Below are 27,203 nucleotides of genomic sequence, written 5' to 3'. Positions count from 1 at the left end.
GTTGGATGGCCACCTCAGTGTACTCAAAATATAAGGGACTTATTTATTTATTTATTTATTTATTTGAGACAGACTCTTGCTCTGTTGCCCAGGCTGTAGTGCAATGGCACGATCTCAGCTCACTGCAACCTCCGCCTCCTGAGTTCAAGCAATTCTCCTGCCTCAGGCTCCCAAGTAGCTGGGACTACAGGCACGTGCCACCATGCCAGCTGATATTTTGTATTTTTAATAGAGATGGGGTTTCACCGTGTTGGCCAGGCTGGTCTCGAACTCCTGAGCTCAAGTAGCCCACCCGCCTCGGCCTCCCAAAGTGCTGGGATTATAGGTATGAGCCACCGCACCCAGCCAAGGGACTAATTTCTAGTCACTGGTCCTGCAATGTGTACAAGTCAAATGCCATAGCCAAAAATATGAATTATTTCAGGTAATAGATGTTTAGGTTACTATTAGTAGGTGGTTCAAACAGATGAGCAAATGCCAAGGGTCTACTGTATTAAAAATTTCTAAGGAGATGGCTAGCAGACAATAATGCTGATAATTGACAAAAAGTGAAGTTGCTGAGAATGCTGTTACAGATGATGTTTCTACTATTCATTGAGTAAAGTTTCATCTTATGTTAGTTACTAATAAATATTAGTATATTCACTTAGTATACAACCCATTTATGTCAAATGAGCCTTCATCAGTAACTTTACTCGTACCTGAGTAAATTTAAAGCTGTTTTTGTTGTTTTTCAGAGTACTGAGAATATACTTCACACATTGACTCAGCACACCAGGTCTGAACTTAACCTCACTTTGTATTAATATAATTTAAAAATTAGAAGATGCATAATAGTTGTTTTTATTAACTAGGTATGTCACAACTTGTGCTTTTGCACCTAATACCCTTTTACTTGCTACTGGTTCAATGGACAAAACAGTGAACATCTGGCAATTTGACCTGGAAACACTTTGCCAAGGTTAGTAAGGACATAATTTTTCACTCATTTCAACCCCACTCACCATTAGGGTCAGAAAGTTAGTAAATCGGGCCAGGCATAGTGGCTCACACCTGTAATCCCAGCACTTTGGGAAGCCAAGGTGGGCGTATCACTTGAGATCAGAAATTCGAGACCAGCCTGGCCAACATGATGAAACCCTGTCTTTACTAAAAATACAGAAACGTAGCTCAGCATGATGGCGTATGCTTATAATGCCAGCTACTCGGGAGGCTGAAGCAGGAGAATCGCTTGAACCTGGGAGGCGGAGGTTACAGTGACCTGAGATCATGCCATTGCACTCCAGCCTGGGTGACAAGAGTGAAACTCCATCTCAAAAAAAACAAACAAAAAAAAAAAACAAAAAGAAAGTTAGTAAATCATTTGACAGGTTATTCACATTGCTTTTCTCAATAGAAAGTATGCATCCAAATTTAATGTCATTTAAAAATAATTTGGCCTGGCTTGGTGGCTCACACTTATAATCCCAGCACTTTGGGAGGCTGAGGCGAGTGGATTACATGAGCCCAGGAGTCTGAGATTAGCTTGGGCCACATGATGAAACACCATCTCTACAAACAAGACAAAAATTAGCCACACATGGGGATGTGCACCTGTGGCCCCAGCTACTTGGGATGCTGAGGTGGGAAGGATCACCTGAGCCCAGGAGGTCACGAGGCTGCGATGAGCTGAGAACATGCCACTGTACTTCAGCCTAGGCAAGGGAGTGAGACCCCATCTCTAAAATAATAATAATTTTAGAGAAGCCAGTGTTGAAGTGGCTGGGCTGTGTGAAAGCTGTTGGTAAATGCTTTCGGTGCACATTCATGTGTCCCACACCTCCCATGGTTTGTAAGTTATTTGTTTATACTCCATACTAATTTTTCAGGTAAATATAGCCTCAGGACAAAATAGAAATTATCATTGTATTTTGTTGGTTTTATTTTTGGCATCAAGCAACACTGGCACATAATTTAGGAGTTTTATTTTTATCACTGTCAGAATTAACCAAATAGTGGTGCTGATACGGAGATGATGGAGCAAATAGAATACCTTTGCTAGTATGAATTTTATGTAATAAAAAATTATTTTCCTGATACGAAAAAGAAAATGTTCCAAAAGGAAGTTAAAGTGGTAAAACAATTTTTTTTTTTTGGAGACAGGGCCTCCCTATGTTACTCAGGCCGGTCTTGAACTCCTGACTTCAAGCGATCCTCCTACCTCAGCCTCTCAAGTAGCTAGGATTATAGGCATGAGCCACTATACCCAGCTATAAAACACAGATTTAAGGAAATTTTGTTTACTTTTAATTCAAAGTGAGATTGTTTATAAAGGAAATACTTTTTTATTATCTCACTTACCTGTTTATTTTAAGCAAGGAGCACAGAAGATCAGCTGAAGCAATTTACTGAAGATTGGTCAGAGGAGGATGTCTCAACATGGCTTTGTGCACAAGATTTAAAAGATCTCGTTGGTATTTTCAAGATGAATAACATTGATGGAAAAGAACTGTTGAATCTTACAAAAGAAAGTCTGGCTGATGATTTGAAAATTGGTAAGCTTAGTGAAAGATAGGCAATCTTCAAAACAACTTTTACCCAATTACTCTGCAGTTGGATTTTGTTGCATTAATGGTTTCTTCTTAATGTTCTGTCACTACACTAATGACCCATCTTCTTGATTATGGCCATCCTAGCAGTTGTGAAGTGGAGTTTCATTGTGGTTTTGATTTTCTTTTACTTAATGACATGCGTCTTTCAAGTGCTTATTGGCCATTTATATATCTTCTTTGGAGAAACGTCTGTTCAGATCCATTGCCCATTTTTAAACGGGGTTGTCTTTTTATTGTTGACTTTGTAAGAGTTGTTTATATATTCTGGGCACTAGATCTTTACCAAAAACAAGTTGTTGTTGTTTTTTTTATTTTTATTTATTTTATTTATTTATTTTTTTGAGACGGAGTCTAGCTCTGTCGCCCAGGCTGGAGTGCAGTGGTGCGATCTCGGCTCACTGCAAGCTCAGCCTCCTGGGTTCATGCCATTCTCCTGCCTCAGCCTCCAGAGTAGCTGGGACTACAGGCGCCCGCCACCACGCCCGGCTAATTTTTTTGTATTTTTTAGTAGAGACGGGGTTTCACCATGTTAACTAGGATGGTCTCTATCTTCTGACCTTGTGATCCGCCCGCCTCAGCCTCCCAAAGTGCTGGTATTACAGGCGTGAGCCACCGTGCCCGGTCCCGAAAACAAGTTTTGATATCATGCTCTAATAAACATAATTGCCAGCCACTATTACCAGTATGCTGCAGTAAAATTTTAGTTAACCAGAAAGTTCAGGAAATAAGATATTCATGTTGAGATTTATTACTAATGAAGAGTGAAATAACTAAAAATGTTTGTTATAGAAAACCATTTTAAAGTATAGTATTACATGTATTATACTTTCCTTACATAGTAAACATAGTATGTGAGCCTATTTAAATCTCTTGGAAGCCTATGGCCTTTTAAGGAGTTAACAGAATGGTTTTGTGAAAACACATAGGTTAAGTGGTTTTGTACTATATACTCAGGCTATAGTTGAGTACAGTCACTTTTATTTATTTTATTTTATTTATTTTTGAGATGGAGTCTTGCTCTGTCGCCTGGGCTGGAGCGCGGTGGCGCCATCTCGGCTCACTGTAAGCTCTGCCTCCCGGGTTCCCGTCATTCTCCTGCTTCAGCCTCCTGAGTAGCTGGGACTACAGGCGCCCGCCACCATGTCCAGCTAATTTTTTGTATTTTTAGTAGAGACAGGGTTTCACCGTATTAGTCAGGATGGTCTCGATCTCCTGACCTCGTTATCCGCCCGCCTTGGCCTCCCGAAGTGCTGGAATTACAGGTGTGAGCCACCGCGCCTGGCTGAGTACAGTCACCGCGCCTGGCCGAGTTACAGTCACTTTTCTATCTCTTTTTGTGTGTTGGGGGAGGGGGGGGGGGGGAAGGAATAGGAGGGTGTCACTCTGCTGCCCAGGCTGGAGTGCAGTGATGCATCACAGCTCACTACAGCCCCGACCTCCCAGGCTCAAGTGGTCTTCCCGTCTCAGCCTCCCAAGTAATGGACCACAGGCACATGCTACCACACCCAGCTAATTTTTAAAATTTTTTGTAGAGATGAGGTCTCCCTGTTGCCCAGACTGGTCTTAAACTCCTGGGTTCAAGCAGTCCTCCAGCCGTGGCCTCCCAAAGTGTTGGGATTATGGGCATGAGCCACTGCACCCAGCATCTCTCTCTAATAAAATATTTCCTTTCTAACTTCCTCTTTTTTTCTGAGAGTAGGTAATAGAGTAGGAGCTTTATTTTTTGTTAAAAATCTCGTGAATTTAGCATCTTAATTTCTTGTTACTCTCTCACAATGAATCTTAAGGGTACCTGATCAAGTAGAAGTACTTGACAATATGAAATAATTTCAGATTCAACAAAGGATGTTTGAAAACATAAGAAAAGCATATAAAAATAATAGAAATACAATTCTATTTTTATAACTAGCTAAATAAAGAATAAGGCATTCTAGTTTTTTGTTTGTTTGAGACAGGGTCTCCCTCTGTTGCCCAGGCTGGAGTCCTCTGGCATGATCATGCCTTACTGCAGCTTCAACCTCCTAGGCTCAAGTGATCCTCCTGCCTTGGCCTCGTGAGTAACCGGAACCACAGGCATGTGCTACCGTGCCCGGCTAATTTTTAAAATTATTTGTAGAGATGAGGTCTCACTACTTTGCCCAGGCTGGTCACAAACTCCTGACCTCAAGTGACCCTCTTGGCTCAGCCTCCCAATGTGCTAGGATTACAGGCATGAGCCGCTGCGCCTGGCCAAGAATAAGACATTCTTGTAGGATTCAATTAATGATCAATTAATGATTCAATTAGTTTTTGAAGGATGAGTCTCAGGTTTAACAGTAGTAATCATTTTACTTCAAAGTTCAGTGAAATGGGTTTTGGAAGTGTCAGGCCCAAGCCAAAATTAAAATACAATTTAAACAAGTTCTGTGATGGTCTAATAGGTGAATTTGAAAAACTATTAAGAATGGAGACAAAAATGTTGCACATTCTCTAGTAAATAAGGACTCTTAAGCTTGTGTTTAAGATTTGGAGATCTAGCAAGCTCAACAAATTAGACATAGAATAAAGTAGTAAAAATAGACTATAACATTTATTTTTTATATCATTCTAATGTATTTTAAGGTTTTTGCAACCTTCATTATAAAGAATCAAGCAGCTAACTGTAATCTATAAATGGTATTGTAAGCTACAATGAATTTCTTTTAGTCCTGAATTTTAAGAAAAATAGACCCTCAAAATAGTAAATTGCACGAATAGAGAATTAAATTTGGTCTAGAAACAAATGTGTTGAGGTGAACCAACAAGTATATATGCTACTGAATTTTGCTTTTTAAATGCGTATCTATTTTACCTGCGTTTGCCTTGAACTGTTTAAAACAGCTGCTATGTCAGTGTGAATAAATCTGAGTTTAACATTCAGCAAATGGAGAAAGTTGATTAATTTTGCAGTAAAGTACATTGGAGGGTTTGAGACCAACATCGTATATCTATTATGTGTGACATTTAAATTATTTTTAAGGAATCGAGCAGTTTATCAAATCTTTTTTCAGTGGGTCTCTTGTAAATACACAATAAATGAAATTTCTGCAGACTTGAATATGTTTGACTTTGGAGCTTTACCCAAGGATAATAGTCATTTTCTAGGATTGTGTTAATGGAAGCCTAGGGTACAACAGACATACAGCTTTAGTTAGGAAATAATTCCTTATATCTAGAACTGTTTGTATAAGGAATGTCCAGACAGAGTACAGGTTCAAGAGATTCTTGATGTTGAGAGGGATATATCTTAAGACATCTGCTGTGAATTTGTGACTACTATAACATTTAATATCTCATTCAAAAGGCATAAAGTGTGAAAGGTTAAGAGTAGGAAAGTCACTTTTAGATGTGATATTACACAACGAGTGAGTCTACTACTAGCCACACAGCTTCCATCTAGCTACTCATTGGCCTCAGTTTATATCTAGGCTTTGGGAACATGGCAGATTGCTACGTATCTTGGAGTTTGGAATTGCTGTATAGAAGATAAAATGATAGAAACTTAAAATGACAAATGCCAAGGAACTATTGTGTATCATGTTGGTATTTATGATTATATTCAGATAATCATCAACCATAGATGCCTAATTGGGAATGAGATTTTTTTCAAAGGGTTCACTCTTCCATTTACTCTTCTTTCCAAGAAATCATAAAAGCACATAAGACATTTTTATCATTTTCTAATTTAAAATTTAGAAATTTAAATACATCACCTGTCTTTATATCCTCGGATTTTGAAAGTTTCATGTTTCAGTTCTTATTAATTCGTTATGTAGATTTCACTTGTTGCCTGGGTAACTGCATTTAATGTAAGTAATTGAACATTTACAGTTTTTTTTTGTTTGCTTATATGTGATTAAAGTGAAATAGGCTGTTCAAATCTAGTTACTGTGCACTGACCCCCTGTTGGAAGGGCATAACCCTCCCTGGTCAGCTGCTGTCTGAAGTTGGCTCACTCTGCTTTCCGGTGCTTACTTGTTGGACACGCTGGGGTCTCATTTGCTCAGGCCCGTCAGATGTCCCGTTGCTTTCTTCTACACAGATGCCAACCACAGGTCTTTATGGGTGTTGATGGTTTGTCCTCACTCGTGCATGTTGTAGGGTTCATGAAGATGTCTTGCTACCTTGTTTTGTTGGAAATGTCCATGCAATTTGAGTTTATCTAGTTGCTCTGTTTTTTCAGAGAAATTAAAAAACTGTACTGCTTCTCTCCTGTTCTTAATATCCTCTTTAAAATTCCTCCTGTACCTATAGCTGTGTTTTCCATTCTTAATATAGGTTTTGTGTCTTCTCTTGATCATTCTATGTAGAAATTTGATTTTTAAATTAAAATATATATTTTTTAAAAGTAGATTTTTAGTTTTCTTTGTAAGAAACCAGCGTTTGGTTCTGTTGTTCTCTGTCAGGGCGGGGGAGAGGTGAGTCAGTAACCAGCTTGGTGGTCTGTGCTTGTTCAATTCCAGGCGCTCGTGCTGTCCTGGTAACTGGCCTCCAGCTGGGGCTGCTGTGGCATTGGTACTTACAGGACAAAGATGGGAGAGTAAAGGGCACGTGTAGGAAAGTCTCTGTCTCATTCCTGTACCTACATCTCTGCTCTACACTGTCACTTCCCAGTGCTCACTCCAGACCCAGTTACCTTCTGTTTCGTCAGAGGTTTTCAGGGTTGAGTTTTATATCCGTTAGTTTAGTCTTGTATATTTGATGGTTATTAGTTTCTAGATTCCATCAAACTCTCAGTGATGTAGCATTTCCAGAGTTGGGTGGTTTTAACTTGTCATGAAGATGTCTTTTCAGGATTATAGTCAGTAATAGCCGGATATTGCCCAGTAGTGGTACCAGGGGTTTACTACCTTAGCTGGTAAGGGTCCTTTCTTTCTCAGCAGTTGTATAAGTGTATAAGACTTATTCTCAACCCCCAATCACAAAAGGAGATGTTTGTTTCTGGTAGAGCTCTGGGGATGTGGTTTAAATAAAAGCATCCCTGAGGGCAAGGTGATCTGACTTCATTTCTAAATGACATTAGGATTGGACAGGGATAACACCCAGTTTAACCTTATCTGGGGAATTTTGAATTAGGCCTTCTGTGTTCTCTGTTATAAATATTATAAGCATTCTAAATATTAGCACACGTGGAATATTTTTGACAGGAAAATATACTTTTTAAAGAACATTAGTTGCTCCTATATTTTTTCTTTTTCTTAATTTTTTTAGAGACAAGAGTCTCACTGTCTTGCCCAGGCTGGAGTGCAGTGGCATGAACATGGCTCACTGTAGCCTCTACCTCCTGGGCTCTGTAGATCCTCCTGCCTCAGCCTCCTGAAGAGCTGGGACTACAGGTATGCACCACCATGCCCAGCTAACTTTTAAAAATTTTTTGTAGAGAAAGAGTCTTGCTGTGTTGCCCATACTGGTCTCAAACTCCTGGTCTTAAGCCGTGCTCCCACCTTGGTGCCTCAAGTGCTGAGATTATAGGCATGAGCCACTACACCCAGCCTCCTTTTCTTATTATAAGTTATATAATTATCTCTTTAAACAAGATGTCTATTATCTTATTGCAAACATGTTCTAGAAACATTTATGACAGTTTTTGAAGCCATGTCTCTACCCAGGTGGAAGATTTTCAGGAAGCATATCCCAGTCATGATAGATTTTCTACCATCTCATCCAGTACCCCACTTCAGCAAATCTTGATCTTATCCAAACCTTTATTCTGTTAATCTTGTGTACCTGTTATCTATCTCTACTCTTATTTTTCACCTTACTTAGCTTTGAATACATGATCCATCATTATAACTCCTTTTAAGCCTTCCATTGTATTTGCCTGGCAAAATAAAAACACACAGCCAGCTAACCCTTGGAAAACACAGCATTGTGAAACGGGACATTCTGGGGAGCAGTGGACTCGATATCTCTGATTTGTTACATTAAAGGCTGGCTGTGGTGATCAGATAACACTGTGCTGCATTTTAGAGGTACTTCCCTAACTAAGCACTTTTAATACTTGTGTGTTGAAATACCTTTCTCTTGAATCTGGACGGTGATTTTTTTTTTTTTTTTTTAGACAGAGTCTCCTCTATGGCCCAGGCTGGAGTGCAGTGGCCGGATCTCAGCTCACTGCAAGCTCTGCCTCCCGGGTTTATGCCATTCTCCTACCTCAGCCTCCCAAGTAGCTGGGACTCCAGGCGCCCGCCACCTCGCCCGGCTAGTTTTTTTTTTTTTTTTTTTTTTTTCCTTCTTTTTTTTTTTTTGAGACGGAGTCTCGCTCTGTCGCCCAGGCTGGAGTGCAGTGGCCGGATCTCAGTTCACTGCAAGCTCCGCCTCCCGGGTTTACGCCATTCTCCTGCCTCAGCCTCCCGAGTAGCTGGGACTACAGGCGCCCGCCACCTCGCCTGGCTAGTTTTTTGTATTTTTTAGTAGAGACGGGGTTTCACGGTGTTAGCCAGGATGGTCTCGATCTCCTGACCTCGTGATCCACCCGTCTCGGCCTCCCAAAGTGCTGGGATTACAGGCTTGAGCCACCGCGCCCGGTCGGATGGTGATTTCATAAAGAATTTGAGGGAATCTTTTTGAGTCATAAATATTTTTGCACAGTCATATTCAGCATGTAAGGAAATCATTGATTTGTTCGTGGCGCTTTAAAAAACTTGTTTTAAAAATCCTCAGTTCGGTTTCACATATCCCATTGGAAGGAAGTCACAGGAAAGCAGACCCTTGGCGCCAGCGAGCTGCTAGGATAACTTGCCACATTCACATGAATGTGGGCAGTGAGCCCAGACTGACTCAAACAGTTTATTACTCGTGACACAGCAGACACTCGCACTTCAGGTTCTGATTGTTTCCCCTTCCCCTCTTTTTTTTTTTTTTTTTTTGAGGCAGTCTTAGTGTGTCACCCAGGCTTGGAGTGCGTGGTGCAATCTTAGCTCACTGCAACCTCTGCCTCCTGGTTTCAAGTGATTCTTCTGCCTCAGCCTCCCACGTACCTGGGATTACAGGCATGTGCCACCACATCCAGCTACTTTTTTGGGTTTCTTTTTTGTATTTTTAGTAGAGATAGGGTTTTGCCATGTTGGCCAGGGTGGTCTTGAACTCCTGACCTGAAGTGATCCACCTGCCTCATCCCCCCAAAGTGCTGGGATTACAGGCATGAGCCACTGTGCCCAGCCTCCCCTTTCCCTCTTAAGTTTCATGGTGGTGGTTTATGTTTGTGTCACAGCTGAGGAGCCCTGAGCTTGGGAAACCCCCAGTCTTATAAGGGGGTTACCAGCAAAATAGCCCCCAGGAGGCAAGACATTATAGTGGTCAGGAAACATCTGCCCTCCCACAGGGAGGGACGCACTATCTCTAGCTTCCAAGGATGTTTTCAGACATCCTCGAAAAGATTGTCTGAAACAGAGGGTGTCCTAAGACCTGTATAAACCTCATGGAGCATTACCTCCCGACAGAAAGTAAGTTGGTTTGGCTTTTTCTAGTAACTATGTGAGGCATTCTGAAATCTAATTCTTCTACCTACTTCAACCTAAAGTAGAACTGTCAACTAGTTCTAAAAGTGTAAACAGCCAATAATTCTAAAATTCCTAAAATTAATTACATTAGACTTTCTAAAACTAAACATTTTTTAAAGTTAAGAATAAAAAGAAGTGAAACATGCATATGGTTTGGACAAACAGATGAGCTTTATTTGTGATTGTGTTTCTTATAAGAATCAGCAAATATATCCAATTTCATTAAGTTTAAAAATACAACACGGCATTTTTATGTTTTGAAGTCAAACATATTTAAAAATGATTTTTAGGAAATTTTCTGTTGTGTAAGTAATCAGTAATGAGCCTTTTCTGATTTTGTAGAGTATATTAGTGTTTGGCAATCTGAAATTCTTGAACTTTCAGAATCTAATTTATTTAAAATTAGCTATTAACTGCTGATATATTTTAACCAACAGTATTCTATACAACAGAGATTTGTTAAGGAATGTATAAAGAAAACACTAGTTCATGCGGTAAAACAGTATGTCAGAAGATTTCTGGTGGTAGTAGATAAAATCTCCATTTGTGGTTGGCTGCGGTGGCTCACACCTGTAATCCCAGCACTTTGAGAGGATGAGGCAGGAAGATCACTTGAACCTAGGAATTCGAGACCAGCGTGGGCAATATAGTGAAACCTTATCTTTACAGAAAATACATAAATTAATTGGGCATGGTGGCGTGTGCCTGTAGTCCCAGCTACTCAGGAGGCTGAGGTGGGAGTATCACTTGAGCCCAGGAGGTTGAGGCTGCAATGAGTAGTGATCGTTATGCCACTGCAGTCTAGCCTGGGCAAAAGAGTGAGCCCCGTCTCAAAATCAGAAACCTCAACAACAAACTATTTGTGAATGACTAGGCATAAGGATTACTAGTAGTTATCCAGCCCTAACAGTAATTTCTTTACAGATTCTCTAGGACTGCGTAGTAAAGTGCTGAGGAAAATTGAAGAGCTCAGGACCAAGGTTAAATCCCTTTCTTCTGGAATTCCTGATGAATTTATATGTCCAATAACTAGAGAACTTATGAAAGATCCGGTCATCGCCTCAGGTATGTGTGATGCTATACTAAGTTACAGGGGATGTTTTGTGCTAAATGAGTAAGAAGTTTAGACAGTTCTCAGAAGTTTGCTTAAATGTGAAGAATTTTAAGTAGTTTTTTCTTTAAAAAAAAAATTTTTTTTTTATTATTATGCTTTAAGTTCGCGGGTACATGTGCACAACGTGCAGGTTTGTTACATATGTATACATGTGCCATGTTGGTGTGCTGTACCCATTAACTCGTCATTTACATTAGGTATATCTCCTAATGCTATCCCTCCCCCGTCCCCTCCCAACAATAGGCCCCGGTGTGTGATGTTCCCCTTCCTGTGTCCAAGTGATCTCATTGTTCAGTTTCCACCTATGAGTGAGAACATACGGTGTTTGGTTTTCTGTTCTTGCAATAGTTTGCTGAGAATGATGGTTTCCAGCTGCATCCATGTCCCTACAAAGGACACAAACTCATCCTTTTTTATGGCTGCATAGTATTCCATGGTGTATATGTGCCACATTTTCTTAATCCAGTCTGTCACTGATAGACATTTGGGTTGATTCCAAATCTTTGCTATTGTGAATAGTGCTGCAATAAACATGTGTGTACATGTGTCTTTATAGCAGCATGATTTACAATCCTTTGGGTATATACCCAGTAATGGGATTGCTGGGTCAAATGGTATTTCTAGTTCTAGATCCTTGAGGAATTGCCACACTGTTTTCCACAATGGTTGAACTAGTTTACAGTCCCACCAACAGTGTAAAAGTGTTCCTATTTCTCCACATCCTCTTCAGCACCTGTTGTTTCCTGACTTTTTAATGATTGCCGTTCTAACTGGAGTGAGATGGTATCTCATTGTGGTTTTGATTTGCATTTCTCTGATGGCGAGTGATGATGAACATTTTTTCATGTGTCTGTTGGCTGTATGAATGTCTTCTTTTGAGAAGTGTCTGTTCATATCCTTTGCCCACTTTTTGATGGAGTTGTTTGCTTTTTTCTTGTAAATTTGTTTGAGTTCTTTGTAGGTTCTGGATATTAGCCCTTTGTCAGATGAGTAGATTGCAAAAATTTTCTCCCATTCTGTAGGTTGCCTGTTCACTCTGATGGTAGTTTCTTTTGCTGTGTAGAAGCTCTTTAGTTTAATTAGATCCCATTTGTCAATTTTGGCTTTTGTTGCCATTGCTTTTGGTGTTTTAGACATGAAGTCCTTGCCCAAGCCTATGTCCTGAATGGTATTACCTAGGTTTTCTTCTAGGGTTTTTATAGTTTTAGGTCTAACATTTAAGTCTCTAATCCATCTTGAATTAATTTTCGTATAAGGAGTAAGGAAATGATCCAGTTTCAGCTTTCTACTTATGGCTAGCCAATTTTCCCAGCACCATTTATTAAATAGGGAATCCTTTCCCTATTTCTTGTTTTTGTCAGGATTGTCAAAGATCAGATGGCTGTAGATGTGTGGTATTACTTCTGAGGGCTCTGTTCTGTTCCATTGGTCTGTACCTCTGTTTTGGTCCCAGTACCATGCTGTTTTGGTTACTGTAGCCTTGTAGTATAGTTTGAAGTCAGGTAGAGTGATGCGTCCAGCTCTGTTCTTTTGGCTTAGGATTGTCTTGGCAATGCGGGGTCTTTTTTGGTTCCATATGAACTTTAAAGCAGTTTTTTCTAATTCTGTGAAATTGGTAGCTTTTCACAGTTGGTAGCTTAATGGGGATGGTATTGAATCTATAAATTACCTTGGGCAGTATGGCCATTTTCACAATACTGATTCTTCCTATCCATGAGCATGGTATGTTCTTTCATTTGTTTGTGTCCTCTTTTATTTCACTGAGCAGTGGTTTGTAGTTCTCCTTGAAGAGGTCCTTTACATCCCTTGTAAGTTGGATTCCTAGGTATTTTATTCTCTTTGAAGCTGTTGTGAATGGGAGTTCATCCATGATTTGGCTCTCTGTTTGTCTGTTACTGGTGTATAAGAATGCTTGTGATTTTTGCACACTGATTTTGTATCTTGAGACTTTGCTGAAGTTGCTTATTGGCTTAAGGAGATTTTGGGCTGAGATGATGGGGTTTTCTAAATATACAATCATGTCATCTGCAAACAGGGACAAGTTGACTTCTTCTTTTTCTACCTGAATACCCTTTATTTCTATCTCTTGCCTGATTGCCCTAGCCAGAACTTCCAACACTATGTTGAATAGGAGTGGTGAGAGAGGGCATCCCTGTCTTGTGCCAGTTTTCAAAGGGAATGCTTCCAGTTTTTGCCCATTCAGTATGATATTGGCTGTGGGGTTGTCATAAATAGCTCTTATTATTTTGAGATACATTCCATCAATACGAAATTTATTGAGAGTTTTTAGCATGAAGGGCTGTTGAATTTTGTCAGAGGCCTTTTCTGCATCTATTGAGATAATCATGTGGTTTTTGTCTTTGGTTCTGTTTATATAATGGATTATGTTTATTGATTTGCATATGTTGAACCAGCTTTGCATCCCAGGGATGAAGCCCACTTGATCATGATGGATAAGCTTTTTGATGTGCTGCTAGATTCGGTTTGCCGGTATTTTATTGAGGATTTTTGCATCGATGTTCATCAGGGATATTAGTCTAAAATTCTCTTTTTTTGTTGTATCTCTGTCAGGCTTTGGTATCAGGATGATATTGGCCTCATAAAATGAGTTAGGGAGGATTCCCTCTTTTTCTATTGATTGGAATAGTTTCAGAAGGAATGGTACCAGCTCCTCCTTGTACCTCTGGTAGAATTCGGCTGTGAATCCATCTGGTCCTGGACTTTTTTTGGTTGGTAAGCTATTAATTATTTTTACCTTCTTCAACTTTGGTGAATCTGAATCTGACAATTATGTGTCTTGGAGATGCTCGTCTCGAGGAGTATCTTTGTGGCGTTCTCCGTATTTCCTGAATTGGAATGTTGGCCTGCCTTACTAGGTTGGGGAAGTTCTCCTGGATGATATCCTGCAGAGCGTTTTCCAACTTGGTTCCATTTTCCCTGTCACTTTCAGGCACACCAATCAGACGTAGATTTGATCTTTTCACATAATCCCATACTTCTTGGAGGCTTTGTTCATTTCTGTTTACTCTTTTTTCTCTATGTTTCTCTTCTCGCTTCATTTCATTCATTTGATCTTCAATCACTGATACTCTTTCTTCCAGTTGATCGAGTCAGTTGCTGAAGCTTGTGCATTTGTCATGTAGTTCTCGTGTCACGGTTTTCATCTCTATCAGTTCTTTTAAGGTCTTCTCTGCATTGATTATTCTAGTTATCCATTCATCCATTCTTTTTTCAAGGTTTTTAGTTTCTTTGCACTGGTTACATAGTTCCTCCTTTAGCTCTGAGAAGTTTGATCGACTGAAGCCTTTTTCTCTCAACTCATCAAAGTCATTCTCCGTCCAGCTTTGTTCCGTTGTTGGCGATGAGCTGCATTCCTTTGGAGGGGGAGATGCGTTCTGATTTTTTGGATTTCCAGCTTTTCTGCACTGCTTTTTCCCCATCTTTGTGGTTTTATCTGCCTTTGGTCTTTGATGATGGTGACGTACTGATGGGGTTTTGGTGTGGGTGTCCTTTCTGTTAGTTTTCCTTCTAACAGTCTGGACCCTCAGCTGCAGGTCTGTTGGAGTTTGCCTGGGTATCAGCAGCAGAGGCTGCAGAAGATAGAATATTGCTGAACAGTGAGTGTTGCTGTGTGATTCTTGCTCTGGAAACTTCGTCTCAGGGTGTACCCAGCCGTGTGAGGTGTGATGTGTCGGTCTGCACCTAGTGGGGGATGTCTCCCAGTTAGGCTACTCAGGGGTCAGGGACCCACTTGAGCAGGCAGTCTGTCCGTTTTCAGATCTCAGCCTCCATGCTGGGAGAACCACTGCTCTCTTCAAAGCTGTCAGACAGGGGCATTTACCTCTGCTGAGGTTTCTGCTGCTTTTTGTTTAGCTATGCCCTGTCCCCAGAGGTGGAATCTACAGAGGCAGGCCGGCCTCCTTGAGCTGTGGTGGGCTCCACCTAACTCCAGCTTCCTGGTGGCTTTGTTTACCTACTTAAGCCTCAGCAGTGGTGGGCGCCCCTCCCCCAGCCTTGCTGCCACCTTGCAGTTAGATCTCAGACTGCTGTGCTAGCAATGAGGGAGGCTCCGTGGGCATGGGACCCTCTGGGCCAGATGTGGGATAAAATCTCCTGGTGTGCCGTTTGCTAAGAACCTTGGTAAAGCACAGTATTAGGGTGGGAGTTACCCGATTTTTCAGGTGTTGTGTCTCAATCTCCCTTGGCTAGGAAAAGGAATTCCCTTCCCCCTCGCACTTCCCAGGTGAGGCAATGCCTCACCCTGCTTCAGCTCTCGCTGGTCGGGCTGCACCCGGGGACCAGCATCAACTGCCAGACACGCCCCAGTGAGATGAACCCAGTACCTCAGTTGAAAATGCAGAAATCACCCGTCATCTGTGTTGCTCACGCTGGGAGCTGGAGGCTGGAGCTGTTCCTATTCGGCCATCTTGGGCGCCACTCTCCTTAAGTAGTTTTTTCTTAAAAAACTAATTAGACCTTGGGTGAACAAATGAATATTGTATATTTCATAATGAAATTGGACAGAGTAGTTGTGGAGTCGACACAAAATAAATTTTACGTAAACTTGTGAAATGTGTATTTAGTTGCTAGGATGTAAAGATAAAATACTATTTTTTTAAGATTGTTGAGATCTCTTATGTTTGTCTATCATGAATTTAAACAATCTTATACAAAGAATTATAAAGTTGTGTCATTCCATATTTCTAATCATTAACAGACCTACATATTATGCAATGAATCCAAATTTTATATATATATATATTATATATATATATATATATTTTTTTTTTTTTTTCTTAAATTTTGTCCTACAGCTTCCTTATATGTTTCTGAGTATTGGCTTAGTCTGTGTTGACTTCTTCTGGAGTTTTCACTTTGAATAGCTTCACCCTATTGTGGCTGCATGATACATTGTGTTTGACTTTTCTGTTAGTTGGTGTGTATGTGCTTGCAAATCTTTACACTGTAAATGCCATGCTGACATCTTGGCACATTTCTTTCTGTGTTTACCATTACTTAGGGTTATTTACATGGGTTATATGTTACAAAGCAGAACTAGTCAATTTGAGGATGTTTTATGAATGTGAAAATAGTTTGATACATTTTGTTAGATGTGTTATTTTCCAGGGAAAAAAACAGTTTAGAGTGCTGCCAGTGATGTATCTAATTGTACCTAGTTTTCCAGTTTTGTGATCATTGTGTATTATTTTATAACTCCATTTACTTTTGCCAGCTTAATAGTTTATTCCGTACTTTGCAAGGGAGGCAATGCATTTTTTTTACATGGTAGCTTACTATTTACATATATTTGAGTATAAAACATCTATTCATCTTCTCTGATAATTAACTTAGCTGATAGACTTTGTATACGCTGTCCACCATCCACATTACTAGTGGAACTAATTATGTAGTGTCTTACCATTATGAGTTCATCTATATTAGGTACTTAAAGCTGTACCTGCATATAATAAACAATAAAAGTCAATTAGCTATTTTTATTTCAGGCTATGAAATTTGCTGTGAGTATAGCAGTGGCTACACATTTTTTGACTTTGGTTTATCGGGACTCTTGTTTGCAGTTGAAAGCAGCTCAACTCGAGTTAGTTTAAGCAGGAATGGCAATTGATGTATTAAAAGTGAATCTCAGGAAAACCTGGCAGCAAAGAGTGTAATAGGGTTCTGTCTCTAATTTATTGAGAGGCTTCTTAATATTCACTCTGATGTTCAGTGTGCTTTTTTCCTACAAAACAACAACAACAAAAAAACACACATGACCATAGACAGGTCTCAAATTTTAGTTTCATCCTTGAGGGAAGACACCAATCTGACATTTTCTTCTGGCTGCTTTTTCTCAGCTTTCCAGATTGATGTAGCTTGTAGTATCTAGTAATTTGTATTTATTGCTGAGTAATGTTTCATTGCATAGATATACCATAATATGTTTATTCATTAACCTGTCAGTGGACTTTCAGGTCTTTTCTACTTTGTGGCTATTATGACTGAAGCTGCTGTAACATTTACAGACAGATCTTTGGACATTTCTCATTTCTCTTGGTTAATTACATAGGAGTGAAATTACTGGGTTGTATCATAAGCACATGTTTAAAGGGACTACCAAAATGTTTCTCAAAGTGGTTGTACCATTGAAATTTCATAGCTGAGACTTCCAGTTTCTCCACATCCTCTCCAGCACTTGGTATTGCTAGTCTTTTAAATTTTGCCATTTTAGTGGATATGAAGTGGTGTCTCAGTGTGCTTTTTTTTTTTTTTTTTTTTTTGAGACAGAGTCTCGCTCTGTTGCCCTGACTGGAGTGCAGTGGTGGGATCTCGGCTCACTGCAAGCTGTGCCTTCTGGGTTCATGCCATTCTCCTGCTTCAGCCTCCTGGGTAGCTGGGACTACAGGCAGCCACCACCATGTCCGGCTAATTTTTTTGTATTTGTAGTAGAGATGGGGTTTCACCATGTTAGCCAGGATGGTCTCGATCTCCTGACCTTGTGATCAGCCTGCCTCCCAAAGTGCTGGGATTACAGGCGTGAGCCACCATGCCTGGCCTCTCATTGTGCTTTTTAATTTGCATTTCCCTCTTGACTAATGATGTTGAGCATCTTTTTGTGAGCTTATTTATCCATTCATGTATCTTTTTTGTAATGTGTATCTTCAAATCTTTTTCCCATTTTGTGTTGGATTATCTTAACTGTGTTGTGAGAGTTCTTTAGATGCAAGTCTTTTGTAAGGTAATGTATTACACATATTTTCTCTTTTATGTCTCTTATAGAGACAAAGTTTTTAATTTTAATGAAATCTTATTTTTCACTTTCTTACTTTTTGAGTTCTAAGAAATCTGCCTATCCCAAGGTTTCAGAGATCTTCATCCTGTTTTCTTCTAGAAAATTTAAGGTTTAGGTCTAGGACTTACTTCACATTTTTGTATATGGCTTTCCTAAATGAATATCCAGTTGTTCCAGCATCACTTGTTGAGAAATCATTTTATTAATGAATTACTTGGCATGTTTGTTGAAATCATCCAACTTACATCACAGGTCTATTTCTAGACTTCGTATGATGTGTGATTGAGTTTTATGTCTATCTAGGGGCCAGTTACCACAGTGCTTTGATTACTGTAGCTTTATAATCTTTTTTTTTCTTTTTTTTGATACAGTCTTGCTCTGTTGCCCACGCTGGAGTGCAGTGGCTCCATCTCGGCTTAATGCAACTGCCGCCTCCTGGGTTCAAGTGATTGTCATGCCTCAGCCTCCCAAGTAGCTGGGATTACAGGCGCGCAGCACCACGCCTGGCTAAATTATTTTTGGATTTTTAGTAGAGATGGGGTTTCACTGTGTTGGTCAGGCTGGTCTTGAACTGCTGGCCTCAAGTGGTCTGCCCGCCTTGGCTTTCCAAAGTGCTGGGATTACAAGCATGAGCCACCGTGCCTGGCTGCTTTTATAGTAAGTCTTGAAGTCAGGTAGTGAAAATCACATGACCTAGTTCTTTTAGTGTTTTGATTATTCTTGCTCCTTTTGCATTTCCACATAGATCTTAGAAACACTTTCTCAGTTTCCTGGCCCAAATTTTCACTGGGATGGTGTTTAATCTATAGATCAGTTTGGAGTTGAACTGCTCTACTCCATGAACACGGTATCACTCTGCATTAGCATTTGCTTAGGTCTTCTTTTCCTTTATAGGTTTTGCACATTTTGTCAAAATTATCTTTAGGTAGCTAATTTTAAAAAAATGTTTAAATGTTTACTTTTTAGAGATGAAGTCTCATTCTGTGCCCTGGTTGGCATGCAGTGGCACAATCTTTTTTTTATTAAAGTTCTAGGGTACATGTGCACAACATGCAGGGTTGTTACATATGTATACTTGTGCCATGTTGGTGTGCTGTACCCATCAACTCGTCATTTACATCAGGTATAACTCCCAGTGCAATCCCTCCCCCCTCCCCATAATAGACACCGGTGTGTGATGTTCCCCTTCCCGAGTAGTGGCACAATCTTAACTCACTGCAGTTTCGATCTCCTGGGCCCAAGTGATCCTTCTGCCTCAGCCTCCCAAGTAGCTGGGACCACAAGCACCTATTACCAGCCTGGCTAACTTTAAAAAAATTTTTATTTTTGTAGAGATGGAGTCTCTTTGTTGTCCAGGCTGGTCCTGAACTTCTGGCTTCAAGCCATCCTCCTGCCTTGTGCTCCCAAAGTGCTAAGAATTGGGAGCCACTGAGCCTGGCCAGTAGCTCATATTTTTGTAACACTGTACAATCTGCTTAAATAGAAATACAATTTTATATATTGACTTTGTGATCTTGCTACATTGAGTAGTAAAGTCAGCCTTCAGTAACCATCTCCCTCAATACAAAAGTCTGTGGATGCTCAAGTCCCATATATAAAATGGCGTAATATTTGCATATGACCGACACACATCCTGTCCCTCCAAATCCTCTCTAGCTTACTTATGCCCAATACAATGTAAGTGCTTTGTAAATAGCTGTTATACGGTATTGGCTTTTTTTTTTTTTCTCTCATCAGCAGTTAGTTGAATCAGTGGATGCAGACCCCTTAGATACGGAGGGCTGCTAGTAGCTTTTTAACAGGAGCTTAATAGACTTTCTTCATACATGAGTGTGTCATCTGTAAGTAGTGTCTTTCTTTCCAATCTGTATGAATTCTTTTTTTCTTTTCCTGTTATTTTTGGTCAGAATTTCCAGTACGATGTTGAGAAGTGGTGTGCAGACATTCTTACCTTCAGCTGCACTTAGAGGGAAAGTATTCAGCTTTCACCATTATGATGTTAGCTGCCCTTATCAAGTTAGTTCCCTTCTATCTCCAGTTTGTTGAGAATGTTTAGTCTATTGACATTTTTTTTCTCCTTTAGACTGTAGTAGGATAGATTGCTTTATTAGTTTACTATTGGATCATAACGTGTCACTCTCTTGGGTCTGGCTTCTTAAACATGTTTGTGAGATTCATCTATATTGTTGCACAACGCAGTTTAATTTTCATTTCTGTATAGAAGTCCATTGTGTTGCATATAATTCATTCTATTGATGGGCATTGTTGGCTGTTACAAATAGTGCTGCCACGAACCTTTCTGTACATGTTTTTGGTTAACATATGTATGCATTTCTGTTGGCTATATTCCTAAGAGTAGGTATATATAAACAGCATTCCAGAGTGGTTAAACCACTTTCTACACCCACCAGCAGTATATGGGAATTCTGACTGCTTCACAGCCTTACTTTTTCCTATTGTCCGTGTCTTTCATTTTAACCTTTCTGGTACCACATATTTATTTTTAAATTTAATCGATGCTGTTATAAGAAACAGTAGAGACACATACCTTGTATAATTTGCCCAGCTTTCCCCACTGGTAACATTTTTCACAATGATACTATTATAGCACAACCAGGATATTGACATTGCTAGAACCCACAGATCTTAGATTTCCCCAGTTTTACTTGTACTTAGTTGTGTGTGTGAAGCTCTACACAGTCTTATCCTGTCTGGAGGTTTGTGATTACCTTACTACAGTGGAGACAGAGAGTACTTCCCAATTATAACTGGACCCATCATCTCCCTACTGTCTTCTAACCCCAGCCCCTGGAAACCACTAATTTGTCCTCCATTTTAAAAATGGTATTATCAGTGGAATCATGTAGTAAAAGAGCTTTCAATTGGCTTTTTTTTGTTGTTGTTAGAATAATCCCTGTAGATTTACCACTCATTTATTTTTAACCGTCCTGTGTTTTATAAGTGGTTCCTATGGGAAACATACAGTTGATTTCTTTAAAAAAAAACCCAATCCTCATCATTAATAGCAGAATTGAACCGATTTCTATTGTGATTATTGATACATGTGTGGAGAAATTCCTGCCAGCATATAATTCTAATTTCTCTTCTGTTTTCCTTTTCCCACCTATATTTTTCTGAATTGAACACTCTTTTTTTCAGTTTTTCCTTATGTATATTTTTATATCTATTGAACTAATTGCCTCAGAAAAACTTTCAGGACCTGTTTGTATTTCTGGTACCTCATTTTTATTTTTTGTATCCTCATGTAGCAATGATATGGTTTAGGTATATTCTTCTAGATATTTTTCCATCCATTTACAGTGTCCTGTAACAAATGGGTTATGATGCATACTTTGTTTATTTTTGAGAGGGAGTTTTGCTCTTGTTGCCCAGGCTAGAGTGCAGTCTTGGCTCACTGCAACCTCTGCCTCCTGGATTCAAGTGATTCTCCTGCCTCAGCCTCCTGAGTAGCTGGAATTACAGGCATGTACCACCACACCCAGCTAATTTTTTGTATTTTTAGTAGCGACGAGGTTTTACCATGCTGGCCAGGATGGTCTCGATCTCCCAACCTCAAGTGATCTGCCTGCCTCGGTCTCCCAGAGTGCTGGGATTACAGGCGTGAACCACTTCGCCTGGCCCGATGCATACTTTTAAAAAGTTGCTATCAACAGTGTATCTGAGAGAACACCATTTGTCAGTATATTCAGAAGTACATGCTTCATTCTTATCTGCGGGACAGCATTTCCTGGTATGGATGTCGCCAAAATTAACTCTTACTCTGATTCTATACAAAACATCCAGCTACTTGGGAGGCTGAGGCAGGAGAATCACTTGAACCTGGAAGGTGGAGGAGGTTGCAGTGAGCCGAGATTGCACCACTGCACTCTAGCCCTGGTGACAGTGCGAGACTCTGTCTCCAAAAAAAAAAAAAAAAAAAAAAACTCTAGTCACGTATTTACAGGTACATTTGCATAAATTCCTAATACTGATAGGCAGTGCTATACATCTTTAGTTAGGTCCAATCTTTTAAAAATTTTGGCTTGGTCATTTTTGCCAATTTAGCTGTCAAGATAATCTTTGTTTTGAGACAGGGTCTCACTCTGTCACCTAGGCTGGAATGCAGTGGCATGATCTCAGTTCACTGAGACCTCTACCTCCTGGGTTCAAGTGATTCTCCTGCCTCAGCCTCCCTAGTAGTTAGAATTACAGGCACGCGCCACCATGTCTGGCTAATTTTTGTATTTTTAGTAGAGACGGGGTTTTGCCACGTTGGCCAGGCTGGTCTCGAACTCCTGACCTCAAGTGATGCACCCGGCCAAGATAAATTTTAGAATCATTTTATGTTACCACATAAAGTGGTATTTTGGTTAGAATTACAGAAAACCTAAAAACTACATGTTAACTGGGGCTAAAGAGTAGAAATGCCAGCCCTGCACTGATAGGTGTTCCATCTAGATTATTTCTTTCAGGTCTATTCAAACCTGCTCTGCCCACTCTGCTTTTTAGAGCCTTTGCCGTGTTTTAACTTGGTTATACTCTGACTTCAGGTATGCTTTTCAGTTGCAGTTCAAGTATACTGTCTAATTCCTATTTGTCTTTGTAGACTTTTCTCTTTCGTGCCCTTCACCAGTTCTGGAAACGTTTCAGCCATTCCCATCCCTTGCACCTTCTCTCGTCTTTCTCGCAGTTGTCTAACTGCCGTTTACCTGTCCAGTGAGATTTTTTAAAAATTTCAGTTACTATAGTTGTACTTTCTGGAAGTCCCGTGTACAGGGAGAGTAAGAGCATTGTCTGTGGAGCCACACTGCTTGGGTTTAAATCCCAAGTCAGTTGCTGCCTACCTGTGTGACCCTGGAAAGTTATTCAGGCCATGCCTCAGTTTCCTCATTTGTAAAATAGGAATGCTAACAATATCTTACATCATAAGGTTGTTGTGAAGACTGAAGAAGTTAATATAGGTAATGGTGCTCTAGGAACAGTCTAATGATATGCTATTTGGCAATAAGCACTTCAAAAGATGGTCAGTGTCATTGATGCCAATCAAAACATGTCATACCTGTTAAGATGGCTAGAATCAAAAAGTAGGAAAATACGTGTTGGCAAGGATGTGCAGAAAATGGAACCTTCGCATGTGGTTGCTTTTGAAAGCAGTCTGGAAGCTCCTCAGCAAGTTATCACAATTCCACTCCTGAGTATGTAGGCAGGATAATTGAAGACACATGCTCATACCAAAAGTTGTACAGGCATAGCAGCATTATTAGTAGCCCAAAGGTGGAAACAACCCAGATGTCCATCAACAAGTGAATGCATGAAATGTGGTGTAGCCATACAATAGAATATCAAGCCATGAAAATGCACAAATACATAGAGGATAGACCTTGGAAACATTATGGTAAGTGCAAGAAGCCCGATACCAAAGGCTGCATAGTGTATGAGTCCCATTATATGAAATACCCAAAAGAGGCAAATCCAGAGAGACAAAGTCAGAGGCGCCCATGGGCTGAGGGGGCAGTGACTGCTAATGGGTATTGGATTGATGGAGTGATACACAACTCTGAAATATACCAAGAACCACAAATGGGTGCATTTTATGGTGTGAAATATATCTGAAAAAGAGCAAAAGGCAGTCACAAGTAACAGTTTCTGCAGAAAGCATGTTTCCCTCTTCTCTAGGATGGAGGAAACAAGTTGAGTTTCTCAGAACCTCAGTCTCTCAGGGCCAGAACTCAGGCCCCCAAGGTTGGGGAGCTACACAGCTGGTACTCGTTTCTGCAAGGAGGCAAAAGTAGCACAGATGTGAAGCAACCAAAACAATCCAGAGACGGGGCTTTCACCATGTCGCCTAGGCTGGTCTTTTAACTCCAGGGCTCAAGTGATCCACTCACCTCGGCCTCCCAAGTGCTCAAATTAGAGGCGTGAGCCACTGAGCCTGGCTGACTTTCTTATATGATAAAAAATACATATACCTTGGCCCACAAGCCAGTGGAAGCATTCCCATTACAGTCAGGAATATAAAGGGTGCTCTCTCTCAGCTATTGTTTTAGAAATACTAGCCACCCCTTATCCCCCCACCCCTACAAAAAAAATTTGTAAGGGAAAAACCTTTTCTATATAACTGTATATGTAGAAAGCCCAAAAGAATAGAAAATTTACAGACAATATGAATTTTGTAAAGTAGCAAGTTAAGCAAGATTCAGTGAACCAAAGCACTTAAACGTTATAACTGAATACTTAAGTTACAATAACAAAAACTAGAACAAATGAGACCTAAACTTGGCTGAGTGCAGTATAATCCATGTCTGTAAACCCAGCACTTTGGGAAGCCAAGGTGGGAGCATTGTTTGAGCCAAGGTGTTCTAGACCAGCCTAGGCAACATAGTGAGACCCCCTTCTGTAGAAAAATTTTTTAAAAATTAGCCAGGTGTGGTGACGTGTGCCTGTAATCCCAGGTACTTGGGAGGATGAGGTGGGAGGACTGCTTGAGCCTGGGAGGTCAAGGCTGCAGTGAGCTGCCATCATGTCACTGGACTCCAGCCTGGGTGACAGAATGAGACCCTGTCTTAGAAAAAAACCACACACACCAAAACCCCAAACTTACTATGTAAAACTTTCAAACCTACATAAAAACGAAAACATCGCCGTGAAAGTATAATGGCAGCATGCTGAGGGCTAGGAAAACTCAGTGGCAGGGGGATGTCAGCGTTCTCCATTTCATAGGTTTGACGTGATCCTGAGATAAAACGTTTTACCGAGAGATACGCAAGGTGATTCTTACCGTGCAACCTATTAAGAACAGCAAAAATAACCTAGAAAAAAACAGTGAGGAAAGTTGCTAGCTCTATGAGATGTTACATGTCGAGAAGCCTCCGTAAATGAATGTTTAGTGTTGGCCCAGGAATAGAACAATGGAAAAGTTTAAAATCCGGAAATCGATCCATGTGTATTTGGAAATTTAGTGATTGATAAAGATAGAAGTTTAAATCAGTGGTAAAAATTACTTCCAACAAGTGGTATTTTGACAATGGAACTACCATGTGGAAAGGATAAAACTGGATCCATCCTGCATACTGTACATTTAAATTCCAAATATATCAGAAACCCAGACATAAAAAGGGAAACCTGCAGAGCGCAGCAGCTTGCACCTGGAGTCCCAGCTATTCCGGAAGCCGATGTAGGAGGGTCACTTGAGCCCAGGAGCTCGAGACCAGCAGGACCCCATCTCTTCAAAGACGTTTAAAGTTCCAAAGACAGTGCAGGTAAATTCCTTGACAGAATTGGGAAAACTTCGCTATCTGGCAGTCAAGGGAGAAATTGATCAAGTGTTGATATTCCATATATATGAAATCTTAAGGACAACCTAATAGAAAAATGGGCAGAAAATATGAATAGCTCACAGGAAAAAGAAAAACAAATGGCTCAAACATATGAACAAAAAGATTCTCCATCTGATGTATTGTACCATTGCTTACCTAGAGACTGGCAAAAATCCAGGAGTTTGACCACATATACTGTTGGTTAGGCTGCAGGGGAAAAAGGCATTCTCAAACATTGCTAGTAGGAATGAAAAATGTAGAATTCCTATGGAAGGAAGTTGGAACTATCTAGCGTGATTATATATGCTGCTTTAGCAATCCTACTTCTGAAATCTCCCCAAAAGTGACACACGCACAAGACTTCATTGTAGCACTATTTGTATTTTGTGTGCGTGTGGTTTTCTTGGGGTTTTGTTGGTACAGCACTATTTGTAAAAGGCAAAGATTGGAAACCACCCAGACGTCCATCAGTGCATCTTTACAGTGGAGTACTGTGGGGAAGATAAACACACCAAGGTGCAAAACAGTGTGGCTAGTATGCTAGCTTTTATGTAGAGTGTGTATGTACTGTGTGCACATATACATATTTGAAAATGGATTGCACATAGTAACTTATATGGGAAGGGTGGGGAACAAGGATTCGACAGGTTAGATTGGACCCCCTCTGAAGGTACCTTGTTTTATAGTTTTAACTTTTTTTTTAGATGGAGTCTCACTCTGTCACCCCAGGCTGGAGTGCAGTGGTACAATCTCAGCTCACCAGAACGTCCGTCTCCCAGGCTCAAGTGATTCTCCTGCCTCAGCCTCCTGAGTAGCTGGAATTACAGGCACCTGCCACCATGCCTGGCTAATTTTTGTATTTTTAGTAGAGATTGGGTTTTGCCATGTGGGCCAGGCTGGTCTCAAACACCTGACCCTCAAGTGATCCACCCGCCTTGGCCTCCCAAAGTGCTGGGATCATAGGTGAGAGGCACCACGTCCAGCCTATTTTTTTAACTTTGAAACCCAGTAAGTGTGGTTTTCATACACAGTATTTTGGGACCACTCTAGTGAATCTACTTGATGACAGAAAGAACCATAAAGTAATCTTAACATTTCTTTCAATTTTATGTTAGTAAATATACTGGCATTATTTTGAAACAATGATATGTACTATAGATTAAATGTGTAAATGAAATCAGGAACCCAGATTTTCAGCTTGAGAAAGAGCTACAAGTATAAAAATGAAAGTAGTGAAGCAAAAGTCCAATCTTTACATGTATAAAGGCAAGTAATTTTGCAAGAATATGGTTTTAAAAAAAACCTTAGCGTCCGGGCATGGTGGCTCACGCCTGTAATCCCAGCACTTTGGGAGGCCGAGGTGGGTGGATCACCTGAGGTCAGGAATTCGAGACCAGCCTGGCCAACATAGTGAAACTCGACTAAAAATACAAAACATTAGCCGGGTGAGGTGACGGGTGCCTGTAGTTCCAGCTACACGGGAGGCTGAGGCAGGAGAATCTCTTGAACCTGGGAGGTGGAGTTTGCAGTGAGCTGAGATCTCGCCAGTGCATTCCAGCCTAGGCAACAGCGTGAGACTTGGTCTCAGAACAAAACCTAAGTCCTTTCACTGTCAAATCCTTAGTGGAGTAAATTCTGTCATCTCAGGGTATCTATCCGTTTTCCTGACTTTTCAAGGTGTTGGAAAGTTTTGCTGAGTCATAAGGCTCTTTTCAACAGCTCTGATGGGCCGTTTATCCTCACTCCCAGTCTACCTAGCTCTGTTCCTTTCTTCTCTTCCACTGTGTCTGAATTTGACAGGGTCCCGGTCTCAGTTGTATTGTTCAAAGAGTTTATAATGTTACCCTTCTGGGTAATTTTTGCTTCATACAT

At 40.4% G+C, this 27,203-nt stretch overlaps 1 protein-coding gene across 8 annotated transcripts in view; it reads left to right on the top strand.

The window, feature by feature from the left end:
• The window catches only part of WDSUB1 (WD repeat, sterile alpha motif and U-box domain containing 1), a 50,872-nt gene that overhangs the window by 23,095 nt on the left and 574 nt on the right, over window positions 1-27,203 (top strand). For all 8 annotated transcript variants that reach the window (XM_023217389.2, XM_023217395.2, XM_023217394.3 and 5 more), the window contains 4 exons: window positions 738-778; window positions 855-961; window positions 2,355-2,534; window positions 11,036-11,176. In XM_023217389.2, the coding sequence (XP_023073157.1) occupies window positions 738-778; window positions 855-961; window positions 2,355-2,534; window positions 11,036-11,176 (469 nt within the window). The remainder of the gene's footprint in view (window positions 1-737; window positions 779-854; window positions 962-2,354; window positions 2,535-11,035; window positions 11,177-27,203) is intronic.

The sequence above is a fragment of the Piliocolobus tephrosceles genome, chromosome 11, assembly GCF_002776525.5.
Source record: "Piliocolobus tephrosceles isolate RC106 chromosome 11, ASM277652v3, whole genome shotgun sequence".
NCBI classification, from domain to species: domain Eukaryota; kingdom Metazoa; phylum Chordata; class Mammalia; order Primates; family Cercopithecidae; genus Piliocolobus; species Piliocolobus tephrosceles.
The sequence above is the reverse complement of the archived record's forward strand: the minus strand, read 5'-3'. Positions and strand labels throughout refer to the sequence as shown.